Below are 27,820 nucleotides of genomic sequence, written 5' to 3' on the forward strand. Positions count from 1 at the left end.
AATTAATGCTTTTGGAAGCAGCCCTCAACCAGACAGAAGATGGTGGACAAGCGCCCCAGCTCCCCCACCTTTGCAGGGATGCCGTGCGTGGCTACCCAAGGCTCCCGAGGGGTGAAGGTCAGTTGCCCAGACTAGCCGTGTCGGATAACACACCCTTTCCTGCCTCCTGACCTTCCCTCACTTCCCCCCGCCCCAGCAAGGCGTCCTGGAATCACCCGCTAAAGCAATGACCTCCACTTGAATCCCTGTCTCAGGCGAACCCAAATAGAGACAGGAGGTTACTTAACCTCTTGGACCTCCATTCCTCTGGATGGAAAGATTCAACGAGTTAACAGAGATAAAGCGCTCACAACCAGGTCTGGCATACTGTATGGTTGTTTAATAAATGGGCGGGGAAGGAGATAAAGAGCCTTTATTTATACAAAATTCCACGCCCTCCTGTTCCACCCTCCCCAGCCTAGACAAATACCAGGCGATAAAATAATCTTTGAGATGGAAACAAGCATTACTCAACCCGAGGGGAAGGTCAATGTGCAGGCTAAGTGTGCCTGGTGTGGTCCTTCTGGAATGCCCAGCTTGGCCGGGTCACCGGATGGGAGCCACGCCTTCTGTCTGGCCTCTCCGTGGCTGCCAGCAAGCATCTGTGGGGGCAGAGAGCGGCCCCAAGGTGGCTGTGTTTATTCTGGGGATCCCATGCTTCATAAGAGCCCCTAGTCTTACAGTCGTGTGGGAACCTGATGGCGACTTGTTGTGGCTTGGCGATCACAATTTTCCGTGTCTTTTTGTGTCTGTTGTCCACACTTGACAAAGCACTGCCCCGCCCCCAGCCCAGATCCCGCCTCCAGTGTCAACCCTAGGAAGGTCTGTTGAATGAATGGGCATCCGGGCAAATGACTTACCCTTCCCGGACTTCAATGTCCCATCCATTTCCCAAGGCCTCCCAAGTCCTTCCCGCACTGGCTTGGTTAGTTTCTGGGCTCGGTGTCCAATCCACGGGACAGCAGCAGCTGATCCCAGAACTGGGCACGACAGGAGTACCAGGGCGAGGAGGTGGACAGAGCAGGCCTGGGGGGGCATGGCAGGGACAGCACCCTGGACAAGCTGGGGACCGATGATGTGGCCAATGGCTGGTGCGCAAGCCGAGGTGCCCAAGGAATTCCTGATCTCTGAAGCTGCCTCTGTCCTGCGCCACCCACTCCCATGGGACGTGCTGAGCCCGGGCCAAGGCTGGGAGATGGGGTGGGAGGTCCGGTCTCGGGACCCCCGCGTCAGACCCCTTCACAACTTCATATTGGGCTTTTCCAAGTCTTTCGTGAGTCTGCCAGCCCAGCCCCCCTCCAGGGGGAGGCCTGTCGTGGGCATGGCTAGGGCCCGGCCCGCCCCTGTAGACGGCAGCGACGCGAGGACACACCTAAGAAGCGCTCGTGCACGTGGGCTCTGTGGAGAGCACGGCCACCCTTTTGGGGGTCTGGTTTGAGCTCTGCGCATTGCTGGGGGCAGGCTGGAAGGACAGGGAGGACTTGCCCTCCTCTGAGACTCCCGAGGGTGCCAGGGAGGCTGGAGAGAGGCTGGCCTCCAGCGGAGCCCCACCCGGCAGGGCGTCTGGGGCCCTCAGGGGGCTCACCAGGGGCAAGGACCTGTCCCCGCAGCAGCAGCCACAGCAGGGGCTGGGCACCATTTGGGCCTGGCCACGCTCCTCCTGTCCGTGCCACTGCTTCAGGTGGCCGCACAGGTGGCAGGTGAGGGCCGAGTAGACGATGCTGCCAGCCGGGTCGTCCCTGAAGGCATCTGTGGCCTGCTCTGGGGCCAGCAGGGTCTTGTGGCTGTCCCCTCCCTTCCCCACTGGCTCCACACCCAGGTGCCCTGGGGTGCTGGCTGCGAGAAGCGAGTCCTGAGGGCCGCGCGGTGGCTCCACATCCAGTCCAAAGGTGAACAGGGGGATAGAGATGGGGATGGGGGCCCCAGGGCCGCCTAGAGTGAGGCTCTGGAAGGGTTTGTAGCCCCCCTCCCCATGGCTGGCCTCGCCCCCAGATGTCCCTGGGAGCAGGCTGGAGAAGGCCTTGTACCCCGCTTCCCCGGAAGGGCCGAAGCCCGCCACCCCGGCGTTGGGGGCGCTGCCCTGCCTCAGAGCGCCTGCAAAGTCCCGGTAGCCGCTGCCGGGGCCGGGGCCAGGGGCCGGGGCCGCCTGGTGCTGGAGGACACTCTGACGCAGGATCTGCTCCCAGCTCTCCGGTGGCTCCGAGGGCCGGGGGGCGGAGGGGATGCCGGCGTCTTCTTCCCCGGGGCGTTCGGCCAGCTCTGGCTCCAAGTCAGCCTCCCCGGGGGCTAGGGACTGGCCCAGGAGGCTGCCGAAGCTGCGGTACGCGGGGTTGTCTGCGATGACGGGGGGCATCTCCAGGAAAGCCGGGCTGACTGGCCGCTGGGTCGGAGAGGCCGGAGGGGTGGACTCGGGGTGCACAGGCTGCTCCCGGCCCTGGGGCGACGTCTCCTGCGGCCCCGCCCCTGGGAACTCAGCCCAGCGCCCCTGGGAGCCCTCAGTTCCTGCAGCAGGAGGAAGGCAGAACTCCTCCAGAGCCTGTGGGCAAAAGCCCCCGGTCTCCCCCCCGAGAAGGTCCAGGAAGAGGCTTTCCGTCAGCCGGGCCGCGATGTCTTCCCTGCCCTCCTGGAAGCTGCCCCCGCTGCCCTCGGGCGATGGGCAGAAGCTTCTTTTATCTTCTTCCACCTCCTCCTCCTCCTCACTGTCCACCGGGGCCTCAAAGAGCTCCACACACTGCACCACACTGATGCTCTCTGGCCAGAGGACGGTCTTGCTCACCTCCACAGGGCGCCAGGCTGCTTTTCCAGGAGGCTGGAAAGGCGCGTGTCTGGCGGTCTTGGAGGACTCCTCGTCCCTGTCCACGCCGTGCTCCAGCAAACAGGGCAGGAGCTTCGTAAGACAGCTCTTCCAGTGTCTGCGAGAGCAGAGGAAAGTTTGCTCAGGATTCAGTTTCTCCGCGTGAAAAACTCCTATTCCCCCTTCAAAGCTCAGCTTTGAAATCATCCCGGACTGACGGCTGTCTATTGCAGACGTGCCTCCGGACTTCATCACCAATGATCTACCAGTCTGTCTCCACTGCTACCCTGGGAGCCCCTTGAAGGCGGGGCCTGTGTTTTATTCTGGAATTTCTGGAAGCCGCACATCACCTGGCAGCTAATACAAACTCAGTCTGCTGAACGAGGAAACGTCTCTGTCAGGGACGATGATGTTTAAAATACTTGTCAATTTAAAATATCAATACCACCGCCTAAGTTATGACTGTGGCCGTGGAGTCCTAGGCTGGGGCGGTGTGCTGGAGCCCCCTGCTGGGCCAGCTATCAACCCTTTAGTGACTGGCTTGTGACAGTCGGGGAGGCCCTGAGGGAGGAGCTAGTGATGGAGGTGATGGGAGGCCAGGGTGGTGATCAGATACTCAAGGATTCTAGAAGGCGGCTATCTGCCAACCAGTATGTAATTACGTCAACATTGTAGCCACTGTCCAGCTGGTGACCTCTATCAGCCTTGCTCAGGCCAGACTGCACATTTCCAAGGGGGTTCTGCATGGGCCTGACCCCCCCGCCCAGTGAAACTCAGGGGGCTTAGCCACCATGCCCACCTCCCCAGACCACCCCTCCTCCTGCCACCCCTCCAAGCCCGATATCACAGGACAAGTGCTGAATGCTAAGGAGGAAAAGGCACACGTGGAGGTGGGGTGGGACCCCACTCTTCAGGTGGGCCCACTGCCCCAATTCCAACCCCTTCCATCTCCACATAGGCTGTGACCCAAGTTCATATACATACGGGCACTTAGCGGATTCCTGGCCTCGGGACCGCTTCCCCCACAGTGACACCTAAAATACAGAGACAGCCAGTGAAACAGGCAGAGAGGCCCTGCAGCCCAGCCTGGCACAAAGCGATGTCTGCTGCAAAATGGCGGTTAGTCTTGACATCACACCAGCCGGAGGTGCGATCGGGTCACTTCAGCTCTCCGAGCCTCAGCCTCCCGGGGATCAGTGAGACTGTCCTGATACTAAGGTGCTGGGGCTGACGGTAAAAATGGCCGCGGGCCTCTGAAGCTCCCCCCACCCCTCGAATCTGGCCTCGCCGGGGGACTGGCCTTGACCGAGAGAATGCCGTGGAAGTGACACTGTGTCAGCCAGCTCGAGGATGACAGACACGGCTTAGTCACCCCCATGCTGCAGGTGAGAGTCAGTCAACTTCCAGACCTCTGAGTGAGGCCCCTGGGAAGGGGCCCAGCCCGGATCCCTCTGCCCGCACCACCGCATGGAGCCCAAACTGCCCGCCTGCCGAAGCAAGGGCTCCATCAGTGGTTCTTGTCTCTGAACTGTGGGCCGATTTGTGACACAGCGAAGCTGAGACTGTGAACAGCAGGTCCTACTGTGTGTAGGACCCCATGATATCTACTTTATATGTATTGGCTTCATGAATTCCAACGTAAGTTAGGTAAGCACAACTACAGCCCTCACAAGGAAACTGAGGCTCAGAGAAGTTAAGCAACTTGCCCAAGGCCACACTGCTGGTAAGCGGCAGAGCTGGGGTTCAGAGCCAGCACCTCTGGACTCCAGAATCACTCGGGAGATATGAGGACACTCGGCTATTCTAGACAGGGCCTGGATGCCCCCTTCCCTCCCTCCTGAGAACCCTGATTGCCCCGGGAAACCCCACACGGTCATCTCGTTGGAGAAGCTGGCCCACCCCTAGCTCGGGGGTGGCCATGTGGCTGGTCTCCAGGTATTCCCACTCTGCTACTGGTGAATGCCCTCGGGACGGGCATGTGGCACCATTCAGACCAATGAGAATTGAGGAGAGATTTGCTGGTGCGTTGGGGGCAGTTTTCTGCTCATAAGGGGAAGATACAGGAGCCTGTTCCCCTCTCTCCCCCACCTTGTAGCTTCCTGCCCTGGTATAGGCACCTCTCCAGGAGATGACACGGAGGTGACCTCATGGGTCACCTCCTTCCAAAGGAGGTAAGAAACCAAGGGACCAACCCAGAGGAGCCCTCTCCGGCTAAAAGAGTAGCCATGGGAGCCAAGGGGTGGGGAGCAAAGGCCCCTGGGCTCCTAGTGACCACACGAAGCTGCTGAAAGCCTGGAACCTTCCTGACTTCCCATGGGCAGTTCCAAAAGCCACCAGAGATCCTTAACATCCCAGCGGCTTTGAATCCGATCTCCTGCCGCATGCAGTCCAAAGCACCCTCCCCAGCCCCCGCTCCTACCTGTGGGTCCTGTATGACTATGGCCACTAGGGGGCTGTGGGCTGGGTTCGGAATCTGGTCCCACCATCCTTTCTTAATCCTGAAAAAGAAAAGGAAGAGGTATCGGACGTCATGGCCAGGCTGATGCTCCTTCCATGACGGGGTCTCTGACCACGCTGAGTGGTTCTCGGATGTCTTGCCCTAATCCCATTCTACAGAGGAAGAAACTGAGGCCCAGAAAGGAAGTGACAGCTGGACTGTGGGCAGAACAGCCAGATTCACACTCCAGGAGGATGGAGTTCCTGACGTGGCCGCCTCTGTCCTTGGTGGGAACAAGTCCCAGGAAATCAGGAGAAACCCAAGCGGCAGACAGAAAATTCTGGGTTTCCCCATCAGCAATCCCCTCCCTGGGGCGGCCGACGGCAAGGTGCCCAGGAGAGGCCTGGGATGGTCTGAGAAGCTGAGGACACCCAGAGAAACATACTTCCTCTCTCTGCCTAGGTCTGTCTGGAGCCACAGAGTATCTGGCGCTGGGGGGGAGGTTCTCAGATCGCCTCTGATTGGCCCCTGTCCACTCCACTCGATCGGGCTGCATGCATTTATTGAGCACCTACTATGTGCCACTCCCTGGGCCAGATGTTGGGAACACAGCAGTGAACAAGACAGACAAAAATCCCTGCCCTTGCAGAACTGACCTTCTAGAAAAGACAGACATCAGCCATAGCTACTTAAGTGTCACGAATAAAAATAAAGATGACGGGGAGAAGTAGGGAATGGAGAGCGTGATCCAAGAAGGCCTCTCAGAGGTGACTTCTGAGCGGCGCCTGAAGGTAGAGTGGGAGCCACAGCGCTGCCTGGGGAAAGGGCCTTCCTGGCAGGAGGGAGGACAGGCGAAGAGGAAACTGAGGCTCAGAGAAGGGGAGACGACCAGCCTGAGGTCATGCAGAGCCATCGGTGACAAGACATGAAGAGGGGAGCCTGCATTCCCTACGCACTAGCTGCGTGGCTGCAAAGTGCAAGACTCCTTCTCTCAGCCAATCCCCAGCCATCGCTAAGCCTTACGGGGCTCGCCAGGGCTCGCCAGACCCATTTCAGAGATGGGAGAGCTGAGGCCGTGAGACACCAGGATTCCAAGCGCCTGAGCTCACTAGAAACAAGGCTTCTCTACCCTCCCCACCCACGGTGATCCAAGACTCTCTCGGGACCCATGAAATACGCTCCTTTAACCTGCAAAGGCGGGACCCAAGATGGACAGAGGGTCAGCTTCTCGTTGGCCACAAAGCTACCGAACTCCAAGGTCAGGATCTGAACCCAGATCTCCAGACTCCGTCGGGGTGACTGTCTAGCATGCCTCTGTCTACTGCCACGTGCCCCGAGTGTGTGGACCACACCCTGGGTCCCCAGGGTGACCCTTCTCCCTTCTACCAGAGGAAGGTCCTTCGTCAGCTCATTCTTCCCCATCAGGCCTCAGCTCAGGTGGGCCTGCCTGGCCTCCCCATCCAAAATAGCACCCCAAACACTTCTCCCTTCGCCCTGGTAAATTCCCTTCAGCACCCAGATCGCTATGGAAATCAGCTGTGGTTACTGGTTGACTTGGCGTCTTCTGTCTCCCCACAAGGAGCCCACGGTCCTCATCAGCCTCGTTCTCGACTCTTGCCTCCGTGCCCCGTGCACAGTAGCTGCTCCGTAAATACTTATTGTTGAACGAAGGGACCGGAAGCTGACAGGTCAGAGGGGGGCTTCCCACCCACCGCACACCCCGGGGCGGCCGGCTCGGTGGCGTCGGGTGCCGAAGCCCAGGACTCACCTGATGATGCTGACGTAGCAGGACAGGCAGATGGCCAGGATGACAAGGCAGGAGATGCTGATGCCAAGCGGCAGGTGCTGCTCCCAGGGCTCGTAGTCTGGAATTGGAGGGAAGCCGTGAGCCTGCATCGTGCCGGGCACCACCTGCTCGATGCTTCCCAGAGCCAGAGACCGAAGCCTTGGGAAAGGGTCGTCTGAGACCCTGCGTGAGCTGGCCGCCACCAAGCTCTCCCACCTCATCCCCTCCTTCTGAGCCCTTGTCACACGGCCGCCTCACTGTCCCCTGCTTGTCCAAAGCTCGGTGCCACCCCAGGATCTTGAACTTGCTGCTCGTTCTTTCCTGAAGCCCAGAGGTCAAGAACAGGGACTCTGGAGCTGGACGACTGGAGTTCAAAGCCTGACCCTGTCGTACCCTTGTGGTGACCCAGCTTCTCTGGGCCTCGTCTGTATACTGGGGTTAATACACCACTATGTCATAGGCTTGTCCCGGGGATTACATGACGTAATACACAGAGAACTCGGAATAGGGCCCGCCCGTCTGGAAGCCTTTGCTGGTGAATGTATACAGCTGGCTCTTACTTCACGGTCACCTGCTCCAGAAAGTTCCCCCACGCCCTCTCTCCTGCCACCCCCTCCCCTCCCTCCATGCCCTCACCCTGCTTTATTTTCTCCCCGGACCTACTGTCATGTGGATCGAGAGTTCTCTGATTTATTTTTTTCTTTGCTTATTTTCTGTCTCCCCTCCAGAATGTCAATCCCACGAGGTCAGGGCTTTTTGTCTGTTTTGTTCACCGCTGACTCCCCAGGTTTGAGCCCCAGGCATGCAGCAGGGGCTCGATGCAGATATGTGGAAATAACGCAGGAGCGTCCAGCCCCTCGTCCATGTTCCCTACAAGCCGTTTCTCTCCCTCTCTCTTCCCTTCCCCAGGTCAATGGTAGAATCAGATCAATGTGATGCAACTCCACCCAGCACTTACCGTGTGCCGGGCGCTGCGCCGCGTCCCAGAGGGATACACACAAAGCATATCCTACCTATGGAGACTGCAGCCCATACATGGGTCAAGACACAGCCACGGGACGAGATGAGCAATGCTGAGGGGGTGTGGGGGCGTTTGACTGGGGTACCCACCAACGGCCACTGTGCCCAGCACCTTGAAGACCCCTTCTCTCACTGAATCTTGACAACAGCCCTTATTCCTCTTCCATGGTATAGACGGTGCTTGAGGCAGCCCTCCTACCCAACAGCTACACCCACGCTTCTTTGCCAGGGAGGGAGCAATGTGCCCCCCCTTGAGGTTTGGGCCAGTCATGATTACCCTATTCTCCTTCCCAGATGGCTGAGCTTCCAGCCTCCCTTGCCACTGGGAGAGGCTCTGTGACAGTCCCGGCCAATGAGATGTAAGGGGAAGTCCGCTAGGGAAGCTTCCGGTAAGATTTTTGCTTCCTGATAAAAGAAAGAGATGCACCAGGTACAGTTGCTTGTGGCGGCCTTTCGTTTCTCTTCATCCCTGGGGGAGGAGGGTGTGTGCGGCAGCCACGTTGGGGCCATGGGATAACAAGTCAAAGGATAAAACGCTACCATGCTAAGGAGGACAGAGGGAAAGAAGACAAGCCTCTGGCGGGACATCACTGAGCTGCTGTATAAACTAGAAAAGGTCCCCAGGTAAGACTTCATCTTACATGACATAATTCAATGTTTCTGTTGCAAAAAGCCACGAGGAACAGTGTTGCAAAGAGCGGTTAGGGGAGGCAGCTACCGAGTGAGGGACTGATGTCCCAGAATCCCTTGCAGCTACGTGTGGCCATGTGACTGGTTCCACCAACAAAATTTGAGAGGAAGTGATGTGTGTCCCTTCTGGGCTCGGGTTTTTTTTAAGAAGCAGGTGTGGTTTCTGTTCCCATTCCCCTTCTGCTGGCTGGATGCAGGTGATGGCAGGGCCCTAGAACAGGGGTTCTGAACTTGGGGGTCCACAGATCTCCAACAAGGTTGCTGATAGAATCTGGGGGTCTGGGAACTTGATGGGAAAGAAATGACCTCTTTATTTTCACTAGGTTGTGACAGCTTGCATGGCCTCCCATTAGGGATGGAGAGAGCAAAGCATAATTGTAACAGCATCAGCCACTCGGCACCAACAGAAATCAACGAAATATCACTGACGCTCACCTACTCTGAAAATGACAGTATTTAGAAGTACCACCAGATCTTGTTTTTACGGTGCTAATAAAGAAGCCCATATTCCTAGAGAGCAAACATATTTTAAAATATTTTCATAACCTCATTTCATAAAGTTAGTTTCCCTTGTCATCCTACGCTTTTTATTTTTTACATCTGAAAATCGTATCCCGAGATGGGGTCCACAGGCTTCCCCGGACGGCCAGAGGGGTCCATGACACACAGAGGGTAAGAACCTTTGTCCTAGGGAGTGAGGGAAGCACAGGGAGGAAAACCAGCCACCAACCTGCTAAGTTCATGCTGGACTGTTCCGTGAGCAAGACATACATTTCTCCTACAGTGTTTCTACAGAAGTTGGGGGCTCATTTGTTACCGCAGCCTAGCCTACCTACCCTGACCGGTACACCAGGTCAGTAGTAATCCTGTCACCCGCGGTCAGAGGCACTCGACACAATGGAAACGTGGACGCTCAACCACAGGAGGTGTCTGGCCACAGCGAGCCGACGGGCCCCCCGCTCACGCCTCCCTGCGGATACTCACAGTTAAGCCACGTGGTGCTGGGGCTCCACTCACTCCACAAGCTGTTGTAGCTCTGAGCCCAAGCCCTCACTCGTGCGCTGTAGGAAGCTCCAGACTTCAGGGTGCTGGCCGCCACACGGAGGGTGGGCCCCATGTAGGTCACGTTATAGACTTTGAACTGGTAGAGGACAGGAACACGTCAGTGCGCCAGCTGGGGGAGAGGACGTACCAGCTCCCACCCCAGCCGCTGTCTCCTTAGCTGAGCCCACGGTGTGTAAGAGCCACCAGCCTGGGCAGTTGGTTAGTCCTCCACTTTCAGGTCTTTCTTTGCCACCTCCACAGCTGTGACCAGAGTCAAGCAAGAGGAGTCAGAGAATTGGCCCTCACCCCGTTTCCCCCCACCCTCCCAGCTCCCTGATTAGCTATATAACAATACTGGGGCAAGCTGAATTTTCGTTTTCTCATCTGCAGAATGAGGGTAAGAGACCCTACTGTCACTTTCTAGCTGTGTGACCCTAGGAAAGTGACATAACCTCTCTAGACCTTGATATGATCTGTCTGCAACATGGTGATAATAGAAGTCCACACCCCCCAGGGGTTGTTGTGAGGGTTAAAACAGGTAAACACAGAGGACGGCCTGGCAGGCAGGAAGCATGACAGAGACCTTTCTACAGCACAGAAAAAGTCACTATGTCCCTCTGTCTCCTCTGTGGGCTCTCTGGAGCCTTCATACTCAAGCCCAAACTCTGGCCTAGAATCTCAGCCCTGCTCCAACTGCTGGGAAGGGACTTCTAAGACCTGTTAGAAGGTAAATGAAAATTAATATGTGTTGTTTGCCATTTTTTATGTTTAAAAAAAAAAAGACTCTAGGATGGCCCCCTGGTCCCCATCTTGTATCACACCCCTGTGTAATCCCCTCTTCTTCAGTGTGGGTGGGACTTGTGACCTGCTCCTATTCAATAGAATGAAGCAAAGGTGATGGGTAGGTAGGGACCACACGCGCAGGCTATAATTCCAACTGGCTAGGAGATGTTCTCTCCTTTGCTGGTTTTGAGACGACAATAGGGAAGGAACCGAGAGCCCCTCCCACCAAGGGCCAGTGAGAACCTATGGCCCCCAGTCAGCAGCCTGTAAGGAACGATGCTGCCAACATCACAGTTGACATGCAGGAGAGATCTTCCCCCGTCGAGCCTCGGATGAGACCACAACCGCAGCCGAGTCCTTGACTGCACCCTTGCAAGAGCCTGAGCTGAGGTCCCAGCTAAGCCTCACCCAGACTCCTGGCTCCTAGAAACTGTGGGTCAATAAAATACATGCTGTTTAAAGCAGCTACGCTTGTGGTGATAATATTATATAGCGAGAGAAAACTAACAGTGACAAACGCACACGTTTCCTTGTCCGTGCATACACTCTCTGGAAGGACACACATGCCTCCAAGGCCTCTGCTGGCTCTAGCCTGGCCTTCCTTGACCTCCTGGCAGGAGATGGGAGCAGTGGTCAACTCTGGGAAGAGGAACTGGAGGTTGGGGTCACAAGAGAAACATATTACCATTCTAAGTCCTTTCATACCATTTGAATTCTTTTACTACATGTATTACTTTTATTTAAAAAAACTTTAAAAAATGAAATAAAATCTATGTGCCAGATCGAGTCTGATGGCATGGGAGTAGCCTGAATCCTCAGCCCGGGGCTCCTTTCCCTGCCAGGTTTGTCCCTTTTCGGCTCTGCTTCTGCTTGGGGGTTGGAAGCACATTTGGAGAAATGGTCTGGTGTAAAGTGAGCCGAAGGGTGGTGTTACACAGAACCCCAACAGGTTGCTGGAGAGACTGGGGGGCAGCTGGAGCTTCCCAGTGGAGCCGAGGTCAGGGTAGGGGTTGAGGGAGGAAATGAAAGCAGGAAGACAAGGACACTCACTCACAGTCCTCTTCTCTTTCTAAATATGAGTAAGCAGGAAGCAACAGCTGGACCTAGTTCTCCAAAGGAATCGTATACCCTGGAGAGGACTAAGGGATTGGGAAATGTTTACTAAGAAACAGAAGAGAAATTGGAGCTTCCAAGGATCTGCTTGTGGCTTGTGTTTCAACAAAGAGGCCAGGTGTTTGGGAGGCCGCCCCTGAGAGAAAGATCCAAGGCGGCAGAAACAGCACAGGCTCTGGAGTTCCAATCCTGGCTTCCGACCCCAGCTCTGCCATTCCCACTTACCCTGGGTGAGTCAGTCCAACTCTCCGTGCCTCAGTTTCCTTGTCACTAAAGTGAAGAGACCAGCACCCTCCCACCTGCAGGGCTTTCTCAGCCGACAGCGATCCGGGTTGAGCCTAGCACATTTCAGGCATGCAGGAAATGGGAACCATTAGGACCACAAGCGTGGCATCCATGACCCTGCACACACTGCCACGCCCCATATTCCTCAAGAGATGCCACGCACCTTCATACCTCCAAGCCTTTGCTCATGTGGTTCCCTCCACACAGCCTACCCATCCCTTCCTTCCCTATCTAGAAAACTCCTATACACCCTTCAGTGCCAATGCCAAAACTCCCCCTCCTTCACGGAACCTTGTCCAGAAATCATTCAGGACCCTGAGTAGCTTTATCCCTCCAATCCCACAGCAAACTTCTAAGATGTCTCCTTAGGCCGGACCCCATCTATGGAACATACATCATGGAGACTACAGCTACTAATATTCTATTCACTTCGTATGGTGACAGGTGGTAACTAGACTCATTGCGGGGACCATTTTGCAATGTGTACAAACGTCAAATCACTCTGTTGTACACCTGAAACTAGTATAATATTGTATATCAATTATACATCAATTAAAAAAAAGAAAAGAATTGGTCCCATCCACTCTGAGCCACGGCTGGTGTCTGCAAGGAGGTAGCAGACCAGGCTGGACAGGCACCCAGCATCTAAGCCATTGGGGTCAGGCACTCAAAGCTCAGGATGGTAACCTTGTGGCTCCAGCTCCAGGGCTAATCCTTATTGGTCGAGACCAATGGTGGCCATTCCATTCCCTAGCCTGTGATTGGTTAGAGAGGAGCACGTGACCAGCTCTGGCCAATGACCAATGAGGGGAATTCTATAGGTTGGGTCTCTCGCTGGGGAAGGGAGGGATGGGTGAGGGGTGTCTCGATAGCCTCCACCCCAGCAACACGAGAAGCTGGACCCAGAATTCTGAGGCCCTGGGCAGCCTTGAGCGTGTACCTGACAAGTGAGCCACAGCCTGGTACACTGGTTAATTCTACCTGCTGCCTAGATTCTGGGGCCAGGTCCTAATAAGCCAGACTGTGTGTCTCCGCCAGCCTTGTTCCTGTTTCTCCTTCCCCGGAGTTTCCGCTGGGGAGCCACCCCTCCCTCATTCTCCACCCAGCTGGCTTGGGTGGAGCTGACCCCACCTGCAATTCCAGGGGTGGGCACGTGACTCACCTCTGGCCAATCAGAGCACAGCACCAGCACCCTCTTTCCTGCGCCAGGTGCAGAGATTTGCATGTGAGCCAAGCCGGGCACCTGAGAGTCGTCCCCAGAACTTTTACTGGGACTCTCGGGAAAGAAAAACCTCTCCCACTGTGGCTTTAGCAGATAGCTAGCATATAGCATGGAGCTCCTGGTGGATACGCTGGCCACTACATGAGGGAAGAGCCTGCTTAAAAATGAAGCCAATACTGAATAGAGCGGGGCCAAGGAGAGGATAGAGTCCCGGAACCTGGAGCCAGCCACGATAAGCAAATAAGGAACATTTCTTTGGACCTTATAGGTCACACCCTTCTCTCCCCTCTTAATAAGTCTTGCACTTCCCAGAACATGGGGAGGGCATTTAGTTACAAAATGGAGACTGCCCCTCTCTCTTTGGCATCTGTGCAGCCCCTCCCCATGCTTTCTGAGCCTTCGCTGGGAGAGCCCGGCTGCTCCATTCCCACCCCACACAGGGGCCCTGTGACCTGGTGCCAGGGGGGAAACCACACCTGAGAGCCTGAGAGATGTGAATCAACGCCCACCCCCTCCCTGGCTGAGGTAGGAAGACAGGAAGGAGCCACAGAGGCTGATGTGGGAGTTTAAGATGTGTGGAGCCTGGAAGCAGAAGCCAGGCCAGCCTGGGTCTCAGGACACGAGGCGTGCCTCAGAGGAGGCCCTCGGTGAGTCTGATGTAGCAAGTTCTAGACCAAGGTGTGGGAGGGCAAGGCAGATGGGGCTTTCCGAGGCCTGTGGTGCTCAGGAGAAAAGGAGAACAGTGTTTACGACACACTGGGTGCCTGGCAGGGAAGCCTGTCTGTGTCACACACTCAGCACTCTTGGTAGCTGCTGGAGTAGGTACCCTTGCTAGCCCCATGTTACAGATGAGACAACGGAGGCATGAGGAGTTTACCCGCCATGGCCAGGATCACACAGCTGATGAGTGGAAGCAGGTACTGGAACCCAGCTCTGTGGGGCTCTGACGCTGTCCCTCCCCTGGGGATGTGTGAGGGGGAAATGAGGGTGGCAGGAAATAAATTCCATCCCCACAGGAAACTAAAAGGGAAGGGAGCCAAGCCACCCGCCATGTACAGCCCCCGCTAGTATTTACTGGATAGTTTGCTGCCCATCAGTTCTCCCTTTTAAAAACCTGTCACTACATTCATTTTAAAAGCAACCCCACAATCACTGTTGTGATGGCAGAGCCCATACCAGAGGCTATTAGCATCCTATAAGAGTCAATGCAATGAGGACCAAACGACAGCGTTAAATGATGGCTGAACTGGTTCTCTGGTGGGGAAGGCTCTGAGCCTGCGGCCTCCTCTCTCCATGAAAAAGGACTGAACCCAGCACAGAGCCAGAGTGGAAGCCAGGCTCTAGGTCCCCAAGTTTACAGTCGGGCCCCAGGGCCCCAGTCTCCCCCTGCCCGACTCCCACAAGGTGTGGAGGAACCCCCCAGTGCACACACTCACGTCCATGGGGTCGTTTTCATTGGAAATGTTGACCATGTAGGTGAGCTCGGAGTACAGGTGATTCTCGGTAGGGTACGGGTTTGTCCACATCAGCAGCCACGTGTGGGAGACGTTGGGGTGAACCGTGAGGTTTCCGGGGGGCCTGGGCTTCACTGTGGAGAAGCAGTGCCTGGTGAGGCTCTCGTCCGGGTACGGGGAGGAGGATGACCCACGGGACACGGGTCACGGTCATTGTTAGTCAACTGTGGGGATGCCTGGGTGGCGCAGTCGGTTAAGTGTCCGACTCTTGGTTTGGGCTCAGGTCATGGTCTCAGGGTCAGGGGATCGAGCCCCGCGTCGGGCTCCTTGCTCAGCGCGGAGGCTGCTTGCGAGTCTCTCCCTCTCCCTCTGTTACTCCTCTCTCCCTCTCTCAAATAAATAAATACATCTTTAGATTTTTAGTCAACCACACCTCCGTAGCACATTTCTGGAATCCCACATGGATTGAGTCTCAGCAGAGAACGACAACCATAATACTGGTTATAATGTAGCTAAACACTCTACTTAGCCCTCGTGATTATTAACCAGCTTTCTACTGTGAAATGTACAATGTGTGAGCCAAACTAACCCCAAATTTGCCTTTTTCACCTTTGTCCTGCACACGTGTGGCCACATCTATGTATTATGTTATTACTCACTGTTTTTGTGTATTTTGATTCGTGTGTTTTCAAACTCCGTCTCCTCTTAAGCAATCTCGTCCAGGAGATCATAAGTATGTAATATGTATTAAAATCAACGCACACGTGCGGAAATGATTTGAATTCATGGGTTCGTTCACTGGTCTGTTTAAACAGCGCACTGACTGTGGGCGGCATGAGCGGGCCCTTCAGAAACTGCTGAGCCCTGAGCTCTGTGAATTCTTGCCTCTGTGGCTTAGTAGCTGTGTGACCTTAGGCAGGTTACTTGCCTTCTCTCTATTATATTCAGTTGTAAAATGGGGAGAACTCTCTTCTGCAAAATGAGGCTCAGAGAGGTAATGTGACTTGCCCAGGGTCACACAGCAATAAACGATGTTTTAAACTCCCGTCACTACACCACAGCAGAATCATGGCGAATTGCTGCGGGGACTCGGGCTACCAGGATGTCAGCCTTCCATGGTCCAGACCATCTGAAGAAGCAGGAGCGGACTAGGCAACAGAGGGTGGAAGGACAGTGCCCAGCTCAGTTTTGCTCTGCAGCAAGCATGACCCCAATCTGGGCACTTAAATTCCGGTGGTTGAAATAGTAAAGCTGAAGAGGACCTGATGTACTATGGAGGCCAGTCCCATTTCAGAGATGGGAGGACTGAGGCCCGGAAAGGGGCAAAAATCTCATCACGTCTGTGAATACGCAGAAGACTGCTTACACCTCACTCCCCCAACTGGAGTCTGCCTCCCCTGCCCCAGAGCCCGGCTGGGGTTTGGGAACCACCCCCCCCCAACCCTGGCCAGCTCCAGCCTGCCGCACTCACCGTGCTTGCTGGGCTGGAAGGAGCCTCCCCACAGCCGCTGTTTCCCAGCCCACAGGTCCAGCTGATAGACGTCCGCATTGACCACGTCATCCATCAGCATACTGCACGAGCACACCGCACCCTCTTGGTTCTCGGGGACACACGTGCGGTTCCTGCAGACACAGGTGTGGCATTAGGTTGCCGTGTTCAGGCGGGCTGTGACCCACGGGCATCCCTGGGACATGCCTCGAGGGACACACGCTCTGCCAGCTTCCCAACGGCCCTGCCCCCAAGACCAGATCCAGGGCCCAGGGTGTGGTGAGGACAACAGACGAGCTCTGCTCTCCTTGCTGGCCACGGCCACCTGCCACACCCACCATGGACTCTTCTACCAACTCTTATATGGTCATGGTCCCAGAACTTGGCTCGCCCTTGAAAGCCAGTGAAAAGGAAGAAACAAAGGCACTAAAGAGTTCGTAACAATGTGCGTGTGTCCCAGTGTACCCCCGGGTAGCACGGTTTATCCCAGTGGACCACGGGCAGTGGACAGCTGCCCACGTCTCCTGGGCTAGGCTAGGGGTCAGCGAACGTCTTCTGCAAAGGGCCAGATAGTAAATATCTGGGGCTTTGAGGGCCATACTGGTTGTGTCCCAACTGTTCAACTCTGCTGTTGGAGCACAAAAGCAGCCGGAGACGATACAGAAACGAGTGGGCATGGCTGCGTGCCAATAAAACTTTATTTACAAAGGCAGGTGGTGGGCCGGATGTGGGCCTCGGGCCATAGTCTGCAGATCCCTGGTCTAGGCCAGTGTCCCACACTTCGAAGCACAACCCGTCCAGCTTGGTATAGCATGGGACGCCTCCATCAGGGGACCCTACATTCTGGTGTGTGGCATACGCCGGGGTTCCCTTGTAACTGCGTGCCTTCGGTACCCGATCATGTCCTCAGCACCGCCTGGAAGAGTAGCCCAGGTGCCATGGCTTATCCCGGTGACCCAGCGGGAACAACGTACCCCGGATTCCACGGTCCCCCAAACATCACGGTGAACTCCACCACTCACACACTCTCCCCGACCCTCTGGGCACAGCCTCCCCCAAATCCCAGCTCCACCCCAGGCTTACTCGGACCCCATAAAGTCCAGCTGGTAGGACAGGCGGAGCTCGGCACTGCAGTTGGTGGGACCGTCCATCTCCCACTGACAGACAGACGTGCTGACATAGTCGGAGAAGCAGCTGGGCTCCTGCAGGACCTTAACACTCCCTGGGGAGACACAGGAGGGCACTGAGCAGCCAGAGCCAGACAAGCAAGGGGGACAAATCGGAAACCAGCCCAGACAGGACCGAGGAGTGTGTCACGAAACAAGGAGACCACAGGCCCAGGCACAGTTCCGTGCGGGTGTTCACGGAGCTGGGGGCAAGAAGGGGCTCCGGAGCTTCTCAGCCAGCTAGGAGATTCCTGAAGCCGAAGAATACCCCCAGGCGGCCCGGGTTACCTTTATCTTCTGGAAACTCCACTACTTGCCCCTTGGAGGCCAAATCAAAGGAAATTTCTAATCTAAGAAATTTCTAGTCTAAGTCACCATCACAGGCATCTGCCCCAGAGCAGTGCAAGCAGGAGGAGGGGCTGTTATCCATTTGTTTTCCATTTTGGTCTATCTTCCACCCCTCTCTGTGCTCAGGAGGCTGACCACCCCCCCATGGTCTTGCCACCCAGATGCCCTTGTCCTCTTCGGCAGTATCAAGGGCAGTATCAGGGTTCGGCAGTATCAAGGGCAGGATGAAAGGGGTTCGGCAGTATCAAGGGCAGGATGAAAGGCTGGGGTATTTCTTCCAACTGGTCGGTGCAGAGCTGGGTGTGAAGCTGGCAGGGTGTGTCCTGGGTTTGCCAAATCACCCGAGAGCCCTCGCCCTGGCTCTAGACTGCCCAGCCACAGATGGGCAGGCACTTTCTTGCTCTGGTGCCCAGCACCAGCCGAGCCATAGCGGACACGAGTCTGCAAGGACTGACCATGTTAGGCAGAGCCTTAGATTTCTAGTAAGTATCTCAAACTCACCTCGTGTCCCACACTCACATCTGATCCCCCACCCCCCAACCCTACTCTGTTCCATGCTGTCTTTTCCTATCACTTTCTAACACTCTTCACAACGTATTTATAATTAGGACCATTCGTCACTAGCTGTCCCCTCCCACTATAGTGTAAGCTCCTCGAAGCCTGGGATCTTTGTTTTGTTTACTGATTATCCCAGGAGCCTGGCATCTAAATGACCAATAAACATGTGCTGAATGAACGATCGAATGAAGGAACTAAGGAATGAATGGGAATCGGCGACTTACCGGAGCCTGCCACGCATACCAGGATCAGGCAGCTCACAGGGAATGTGAGCCCAGAGCAAAGCTGCCCCATTGGGAGATCCTAAGATACCTGCTGAGAGAAAGTGAGCCAGGTTAGTGCCAACAATGAGCCCTCTGTGTTCACCAGAGCTCGCTATCTATCTATCTATCTATCTATCCATCTCTATAATCAAGAAATACAACACAACTGCACAAAGCCCAGAATGAAAACCACAGAATGCCTGTCCCAAGAGACACTACTTGAAAAAAACCCCATGACCTACCAAATATAAGCAACCTTTTTGGAAGTTCATAATGCACATTTGCATGTAAAGGCTCTGATAAGTCCTGCAGCAAAGAAACTTCTTTCCTCATCTAACCCAACACTTACCAACTTATCTCCCTACTCAACCTTCATTTGTGTGTGTGTGGGGATGTGTTAAAACCCCAATTAAACCCCTAAAAGATTTATAATTCCTTGACATATACTTTGGAGATGTTAATCTGTTTAGCTTTATAGAGCTGGTTTAATAAGTGGTGGTATATCCATGCAATAAAAATGATGCTTGAGTGTGTTGCTGTTAGACTTGTATCAATGGCCTCAATTCTTCACACCCCTCCTGGATCCATGTAACCTCTCAATGTCTCCACCACCACCACCCCTGCTCTGGGCAAGGCGTTCGCCTCTGCCCTTGGATTATGGGCTCAACCATGGGACTAGCTTTGGCCAGCCGAATATTAGCAAATAGATGCACTGTAGAAGCCTGCTTTTGCACGACCACTGCCTTGAGAACTGGGCCGTGCTAGCCTGCAGGAGAATGGTGACATGGAACTGTTCTAGCAGCCCTGTTTGCATTAGGCAACAGGCAGCCGCCCCCAGTCATGTGAGTGAGCTCAGCATATCGGCAGCTGAGCGGCGCTGTGCGGCTGACCCGAGTCTGGCCCCAGGTGCCTGGCTGAGCCCAGCAAGCTCAGCCAAGTCCAGGGAAGCTGGCCCGCCAGGCCTGAGCTAATAAGCGTCTCTTGTCACTCGCTCCTGGGGTTTTGTGCTTTATCGCCATTCCCCCTCGGGTCATCACCCTTCCACTCTGACTTCTAAACCCATAGATGACCTTTGTGTTTTGTGTTTCATATAAATGGAATGGTCCACCACCCCTACTGTGTTAATGGCATCCCATAATACATGACTGGGGAATAAAAATCGGAAAGTACAGACACCTAAAAAGAAATAATTTTAATATTTAATATATCATTAAATATCACTGTACCGCTGCAGAGCCGAAGCAGCAAATTCGTAGTAAACCCCTGCGTGTCCGCCACTGGGTTTTTAGCCGTTAGTACTGTTACTGCGTTGTTGTGAACACAGCGCAGCGACCGTGCCCATCCTTGGCGAACCACGGTCACACACTGCTCTGATCCTTGCCTTAAGCTTCCTTTTTTTCTTCTTTTTTTAAAGATCCATTTATGTATTTTCGCAGGGAGAGGGGCAGACGGAGAGAAGCAGGCGCCCTGCCGAGCACAGAGCCCCACACCAGGCTCGATCTCACGACCTGCTTGTGACCTGAGCGGAACTCCAGAGTTGGACACTCCACCAACTAAGCCACGCAGGCGCCCCTTATCTTTTTTTTCTTTTTTCTTTTTTTAAAGGTATGCTATTGATCTTTTCTCGTATTACAAAAGCCACTGTGATCGCTGTGGAAAATGTAGATAAGAGGGACGTAGCAAACAAGCAGAAAGAATGCCTGTAATTCCATCACGTGGGAAAACACCACGGGTGACCTTTTTGCATCCGTTTCTAGTCTTTTCTGTGCATATCTGCTGTGACAGAATGGGCTGGTACGTCTTCTGTTTCACAGCGTGTTTACTTCTGTGCCATGAAATACTGCCCAGTACCCCTCCTTGCAATGGCTGTGTAGTGGGTTTCCTGAAGTTTAAACACCTGCTCCGTCACTTACTGGTTGTGAGCCTTGAGCAAACTGCTCTGTGCCTCAGTTTCCCACCCTGTAAATAGGAGCTAAGAACAGCTCCCATCTGACCGGGGTCTGGTGAGCGGTAAGTGAGCTAACACAGTCATGGTCCAAGTGGTCACTGATGACTTTTGTTAAGGAAAATGCTCCACAGTGGACTCCCACGGGGTGAAAGAGCGTGTACTCTTCCCGCAACACTCCCGGCACATAATACCAAGGCTTTCTAAAAAGCAGGGTGCTGAGGTATGTTCCCGGCAGTGCTGAGAGCACCTGCCCTCCCCACCCCCGCGTGGGTCTCTAGCTTGGCTTCCAGGCTTCCTTCTGCCGCTCGGTAGCTGCGTGCTGTTCAGGCAGTTAGCCTATCTTTCACAGCACTGGCTTCCTTATCTGCAACCTGGAAATGAGACTGAGCTCAACCTCCCAGGCGTAGGGCAGAGAGGAAGTGAGGTGTGTACCTAAAGCACTCTGCAGGGTGTGGAGCACAGGAAGGACTCATACCCCTGTTGGAAGCGATCCGCTCGCAGGACCTCCCCGGCCTCCCCCTCCACCTGGCCCCGCACCTGCACATGGCGTTCCTGCCACCCGCACATCTTTACTTCCTGCTGCCCTTCCCACACACCAAACCCGTGCCCACCTCCGTACCTTTCCTCTTGCAGTCCTTCTCAGTCTCTCTGTCTCTCTCTCATGTATTCATTTTATCCATTCAGTTGTCCATAACGGATAACTTCCCCCCTAAGACTCTGGTGCATCTTTCGAAAACAAGGACATTCATTCTCCTCCAGAGCTCCCAAGGCAACCATCAAAATCAGGACATTAACCTTGAGGCATTACTGCCATCAGATCACAGACCCTACCTAGTTCCACTTGCTAATTGCCTCCATAATGCTCTTTATAAGCCCAGGACCCCGGCTAGGATCGTGCATTACACCTGATCATTGTGCCATGCCAGCACCCAGGTCTTGGCTTCGAGCACCGTTCCACACCGAATGGAACGACGGCTCCTTGAAGAAGTGGCTGACCCCAGGAGCAGGCAAAGTGCACGATAAGCCTGGAATCCTTGTGTCAGAAGTAAGGACGCACCCGGGAACAGTGGGGACTCGGCCACAGCTAAACAGGGTCCATTGGCTCAAACGGGCATAACTGAAGCAACGCAATAAATATATAGTAACCGATTGTAACCCTTGGAGTTAAACAGTACGCACGAGTCTGTTCTGCTTTAGATCAACAAGTGGGGGGAAGGGGGCAGTTCCATGTCTCCATGGCAGCCTCTAAGTACCTCCCCCCAAGACCTGTATTGCTTATTAATTGAGGAGTGAAAATACTTACTAACTTAAGAACTTTCGATACTTTACACACAATACTTTATAGAGAAATATAATCGTATATAACTTTCCATCCAGAAACCTGGCAGGTACCGCCTTCACCGGTCGTCAGGAACGGAACAAATCAAGGTCAGGAGCTTTCTGAAACTATCCCCTGAGAACACAGCATTGCTTCTCTGGTGTTCCTGCCCCAAGTGCACAGATTGCAAGGAAGCGTCAAACCCAACCAAGGGGCAGTCTAGAAAAGAACTGGCCTGTGTTCTTCAAAACATGCCAGCAGGTGGGGTGGGGTGTGGGGGCAAAAGGCGAGGACAGTGTGGGAGGGCTGCTCTCTTCCAATTGTCTGTCATCCCAAGAGCCAGCCTTTGTCTTGTTCACTGCTGGCTTCCTAGTCCCCACAGGCTACCTGGCGCAGAGCACCTGTTCAGTTAGTGCTTGTGAATATCACCTTGGACATGATGTGGGGCCGCTAATACGCTCAGCACGGGACCAGAAACTCTCCCCAGGGAGCACTCGGGACCTGCGCAAAGCCCCGACTCGCTTCCCTTGAGGAGTCCCAGTGAAGAGCAAGGAAGAAAGGGTGGGAATGTGGTGTCGGACCCAGGACGCTGGTGTCCTCTCTCTACAAAGTCCCGGTAACTTTTCCACTGACAGGTTCACACATGCCCACAGCATCCTGCGGCAGAAATGGCAAAGGTGTCACCTTAGCTCCGATTCTGAATAAAGAGAAACAGAGAGGGCAAAATAACACGTACAAGGTCACACAGCAGAAGGGCTTTTATGATAAAGTCAAGCCACCCAGGCAGGGGAGACTAAACCGTCACATCTACAGCAGTCAGGGTTGCTGAATTCGATCTGTTTCAGAGGGCACAACCAAATATGCACTCGCGTATGCCCATAACCACGTGCGTGCACGTGCACGCACACACACACGCACACGCCAGCTGGCTTCACGGACAAGCAGGTGCTGTCTTCAGGGGAAATCACGGCCCACAACGTGCAGTAATGGGAGAGCCTCCGTGAATATCATAGGGATGGAGGACAAAGACACAGATAAATGGAAGAAATAAAAAGAATAATTACCAAGTGTGTGGGTCATGCATATGACAAGAGAAAATAATTTCAAGGTCACACTCTCAATCATGGGATTCCTGACCTGTTGAGTTGGCAGGCAGCCCCTGGCTCTACTGCCAACCCAAACAGTGATGCCCTGCACATTCTCTCTCTCTGACAGGCTGGAGTCCAGCGTCTGTTCCCCTCCTCCACAGACGCTCATCTCCAGGTCTCGGCTGAGCAGAACTAACGACTGGAAACCGTTTTCTTAGGTTGAGCCAAAGATTCATGTAAACAAAATCCCGCCTGTCAAGTACTTACATGGTGCTTGGCACTTAGCAAAGCGCAGTAGGAGCATGACCTTATTGAATCTGCCCAAGCACCCTGCAGGATGGCCTGTTAGTCCCACTTTCCACCTGGGGGAACTGAGGCCAGAGAGGTCAAGGAACTTGCCCGTCAGGTCCCACAGCTGGCAAGAGGAGAGAGTGAGGCTTCTGAGCCCAAAGTGCATTCCAATACATCAGTGTCTTCACCTTCTCCTCGAACCACAGAATGAACCCAACTTGATGAATGAAATAAGCCCGGAAGAGCTGGCCCTCCTGCTTGTCAATTTCAAATACCAGCTGCCCCAGCACAGGACCAGGAACAGCAGGAAAGACCTAGGGCTTTTGTTGTCTACCAACTCCCCATAAGCCAGAGGTGAGGCAGCAGCTTAAAAAATCAGACAAAAAAACCCAGTGAAAGTCATATTAACAGAGATATGAGAGCCAGGACAAGGGAGGTGACAGTGCCCAATCACGCCCGTGCATCCCTTTGGAAGAAACCCTGCTGATCTGAATGAAGCTTGGCTAGAGGATACACAGAGAGGACCTGAAAATCCCAGAGGGCCTAGAAAGGCTTTGCCGAAAGACTCTCCCCCCTACACCCTACAGGCTCTCTCTCAACCCCTATCTCTGTCTAGAAGCCACAGTCCTTAGTGTTTTGGAGATCACGGATCCATCTGAATATCTGATGCAAACTCCAAACCCTCCTTCTAGAAAAGCGCACCCATTAAATTTTGCATTCCATTTTAGGGGTTTATAGATCTCTCCGTAGCCAAAGAAAGGACTCCAGGTCAAAGCCCCCCTTCTAGGCAATGAGCAGTTTTTAAGAGCGTGAACGGTGACAAGATTTTCCAAAAGCTCAGTTTGGGGCTGAAAGAATGACAGGCCGGGCAGGGGGGAAGTTAGGGGTTCCTGCAGACATGACTCACTTCATTTCTTCTCCGCGCTGCAGGCAGAGTCATTTAAAAATCGCCAACCAGGCCACGAACTCCCTGCTCATGCCCTTCATTGGCCTCTGGCTCCCAAAGGGTGTCTTCACCCAGGGGCACAAAGAGAGATGCCTGCACTTCACGGCCCAACCAGGAGGAGCGTCTCCGACTCGGAATAAAATCCAAGCCCGAGAGTGCGAACAGCCAATCCAAAGGGGCGCGCACTGTGTGATTCCATTTATGTAACATTCTTGAAATGACAAAATTATAGACATGGAGAACAGATTCACGGTTGGCGGGTAGGAAGGGAGGTCCGCGTGGCTATAAAAGGCAACACGCGGCTCCCGGCATCGCAATTGCTGCGCGGGAGACACAAACCTGAGCGTGTGATAAAACTGCGCAGAATGACGCACGCACATGCGCACAAACACGCACGGGCGCGAACGCGTGCGAGTAGAACAGGCGCCTTTTGAACGAGCTCCGTGGATGATCCCAGGGCCGCTATCCCGGTGGGGGTATCGTACTGCGGTTCCGTAAGAGGGTACTCTTGGGGGAACCTGCCTCTATCATTTCTTATGACTTTCAGTGAGTCTACAATTCTCTTAAAATAAAAAGTGTAAGAAAATGCAAAACCCAAACCCAACAAAAACACACAAAAAACCCCTAAAGTCCCCTGATGATCTGGCTCCTGCCACACGTCCACCATTCCCTCCTACGCCTCCCCGACCCTACAAGTCTTTGATCCCACTGGCCTCTGAGCACCTTGACACGCCCAGAGCCTTTCCACCCAGAAAGCCCACCTAATAAGGGTTCCCTCTGTTACTGCTTCTCACAGCACCCTGTTTATTTCTGTCATATACTTATCGCCATCTCTAATCATATCGCTGAGGTTACACGTGTGAATGTTTATTTTATTTCAGGATGTAGATGGCAAAGATTGAAGGATCCGACTGCAAAAATGTTTGCAACTTCCCCGGGTCAAAATACACCATTTAAAAAAAAAAAAAGAAAGAAAAAGAAAAAAGCAAGCAAAGACCAGAAGATAGCAATCTATACTGCAAAGGGTTAATGGTCTTCATATATAAAGAGGTCTTACAAATTAGTAAGACAAACATCCCTTTAAGAAAAATAGGCAAAGGACCTAAGTAATTCACCCAAAAAAGTATTCCATCTTGGCAAAATATGAAACAGCCCCTCTCGTTCTGCGGCTACTTCCTGACGTCGGGAGTATCAAAGATCGCGCATCACATTTAAATTATTTGTCTATGTATGTGCTGTTTGTCTCCCCGCCATGAGAACACAGCCCCAAGCCAAAGGACAGCTGGGATTTACAGCCATTGCTTTGTCCCCAGGACCCAAACAGTGCCTAACACATGCATAGTGTGTGTTCCAGAAACATCTATTAAATGCGTGATTGGGTAAAACTCAAGAATAGCAAATTCTAGAATCTGTTTTTAAACATGGGGTACCAAGCTTCTGCTTATGGTAATTGCTATGCACACAACTCTATGAGGCAGGTGCCATTAAAACCCCCATTTTACAGATGAGGAGACTGAGGCACAGAGAGGTTGCACGGGTAGGATTTGAACCCAGGCAGCCTCACTCCAGATCCCACGTGCCTGGCCACTGATTTTGCTCCTTTTGAAATGCAGCCTCTGCCTGCCATCCTGGCATGTGGTGCTATGGGCCAGAACTGAGGTCTAGAGACGGCATGCGACAAATTCAAGGTCAGGGAGGGAGGAAGTAGCGACCAGCGAAAGTCTGAGCCAGAGAGACATGGGAAAACCCTCCTGCAGGCCGTGAGGTGCTCTTCACTTACTGTTTTTATTTGGGAGGACGTGAGTGGCGAGTCTTGAAATGTCAGAGGCCAGCAGCGGTCGGGAGGTGACCGTGAGGCTCTTCCTGGGCCCCGCTCCTCTTCCCTCTCTTGACCGCAAACCGGCTTGAAGGGGGGCTGGATGGGCAGACAGGATGCAGCCAGTCCCATGACAAGCGCACGTGAAGAGGAAGCCAGTGACAGCAGGGGCTCCGGGTGGCCTCCCTGGGGAGCTGCTGGACCCTGAAACTCCAGTCTGAAGCCGGCCTGGAGCTTCCTCTGTCCTCCGGGACAGCTGGGCCGCCCTGGCGGGGGGCCAGGGACACACTTCTCCCCGGAGCAGCAGCCTTCCCAGAACTGCTGCCCGGCTGGGGTTCCCAGAACTGGCAGCCGCGTCAGCAGCCCCACCCAGCTGGTGATGCAGGCCAGGCCAGGGCCCCAACATGGCCTGGCCTCTGCCTCCTCGGCTCGCAGCCCAGCGAGTGGAGGGGAGGGGTGGCGGCCAGCTGGTCCTACTCCTACTGGGGGCGAGAATCAGCAGCCTCGGCCAGCAGAGTCCAGCAGACTCCTGTGGACCTACTGTGCGCTCCCACTCCTCGCCCACTTGCCCGCGCCCACGTGTGTTCTTGCTGTGTTTCCTGAGTGCCTACTATGTGCCAGCAACTACAGACGTGGGAAAAGCCATTCATTCATTCACTCATTCATTCATTCATTTCTTCCTCCTTCCCTTTGACACACACTTGAAAAGAGAAGTTACTGGAGGTTTTGGAGCAGAGATGTGACCCTATGAGACTTTTCAAACCATCCCTCTGGTTGTGTGGTCTGAAAGGACCGTGGGGTCAAGGGCAGAAGCAGCGACCGGTGAAGTCCAGGCAGCAGGTGCTGGGAAGGGACAGCAAGAATGGGCTGACTTCTAGACGGGCTGAAGGCAGAGCCAACAAGATTCGCTGACAGAATGGACTTTGGGAAGAGAATGAATAGGAGTTGAGCAGGACCCTCGTTTGTTCCCAACCCACCAGAAGGCTGGAGGTGCCGTGTGGCAGGATGCTGTGGGGTGTGGGAGGGCCCCGTGTGAGAAAGAGGCCTGCGAGGGGCAGGGAGGCTGTGGGAAGGAGCATCAGGAAAGGTAAGAGACTGTTTGGGGAAGATCCATGCTGGTCCTTGAGGGCCAGGCGTCCCTGCAGGAACGAACGAGAACTCCCCAGGAGAGGGCAGGGGTGAGTGTGTGGGAGGCGCTGTGGGCTCATGAGGACAGGCAACGTCTCATCCTCTGTAAGCAGAACACCACGCCTGGCCCAGAGCTCCCCTCCACCCCCCTCAATAAACGACCATGTGTCTTCTATTTTATTCTTGTTTCTACACTTACATAGCACTCCCTTAGGGCCAGGCACTGTTCTAGATGCTTTAAACCCTTCCTCTGAGGGGACTACAATAATAAGCCATTGTCAGTCCTGATGAGTCTTAGGAGAGGGAAAGGTAGGAGGAAGGGAGAACAAGGAATGCGGGAATGGCCAGGGAGAAGGGAGGGCGCGGCCCTACCCCACAAGGCAGGCCCTGGGCTGCAGCGATGGAGAGAAAGGAGAGGTCAAGCAGGCACAGTACATGCTTCAGACTCCGTCTGTCCCCAGGGCAGTGGGGAGCCACTGAAGGCTGTTAAGCAGGAGAGGGGAAGCAGGTACCCCTGCCAGAAAGTCCACTCCAGCTCGTGCGTGGGGAAGCGCTGTGGGTTCGAGACCGAGGTGGCTGGGTTAGGAGGGCAGGTGCTGCTGGACGAGAGGGGCAGACTCAGCCCTGTGTGGAAGGCAGAGATGGTGACCCTGCTGATGGCCGGCAGTGGGGCCAGGAAGATCACGTGCCACGCCACGTTATGGACACGGTGAGTCCAAGCAGGTGGTGGGCCCCTGGGGGGCGTCCGAGAGGCAGTACGTTCCACTGGCCTGGAGCTCAGAAGGAAGGCTCAG

The 27,820-nt window shown here is 54.4% G+C and overlaps 1 protein-coding gene across 8 annotated transcripts in view; it reads right to left on the reverse strand.

Moving 5' to 3' along the window:
- Positions 1-357: 357 nt before the first annotated feature.
- Positions 358-27,820, reverse strand: part of IL4R (interleukin 4 receptor) — a 37,412-nt gene continuing 9,949 nt past the window's right edge. For 3 of the 8 annotated variants that reach the window (XM_040635183.1, XM_040635189.1, XM_040635184.1), the window contains 9 exons: positions 18,453-18,540; positions 17,240-17,378; positions 16,139-16,290; positions 14,650-14,801; positions 9,751-9,907; positions 7,039-7,135; positions 5,253-5,331; positions 3,818-3,867; positions 358-2,951 (listed from right to left, as the gene is read on the reverse strand). In XM_040635183.1, coding sequence (XP_040491117.1) covers positions 1,412-2,951; positions 3,818-3,867; positions 5,253-5,331; positions 7,039-7,135; positions 9,751-9,907; positions 14,650-14,801; positions 16,139-16,290; positions 17,240-17,378; positions 18,453-18,522 — 2,436 coding nt within the window. In that variant the 5' untranslated portion in view covers positions 18,523-18,540 and the 3' untranslated portion in view covers positions 358-1,411. Of the gene's footprint in view, positions 2,952-3,817; positions 3,868-5,252; positions 5,332-7,038; positions 7,136-9,750; positions 9,908-14,649; positions 14,802-16,138; positions 16,291-17,239; positions 17,379-18,452; positions 18,544-25,862; positions 27,766-27,820 lie in introns of those variants that run through there. The other 5 variants (XM_040635182.1, XM_040635188.1, XM_040635190.1 and 2 more) reach the window with 4 other exon arrangements.

The sequence above is a fragment of the Ursus maritimus genome, unplaced genomic scaffold, assembly GCF_017311325.1.
Source record: "Ursus maritimus isolate PB19 unplaced genomic scaffold, ASM1731132v1 scaffold_2, whole genome shotgun sequence".
In the NCBI taxonomy this organism is placed as follows: Eukaryota; Metazoa; Chordata; class Mammalia; order Carnivora; family Ursidae; genus Ursus; species Ursus maritimus.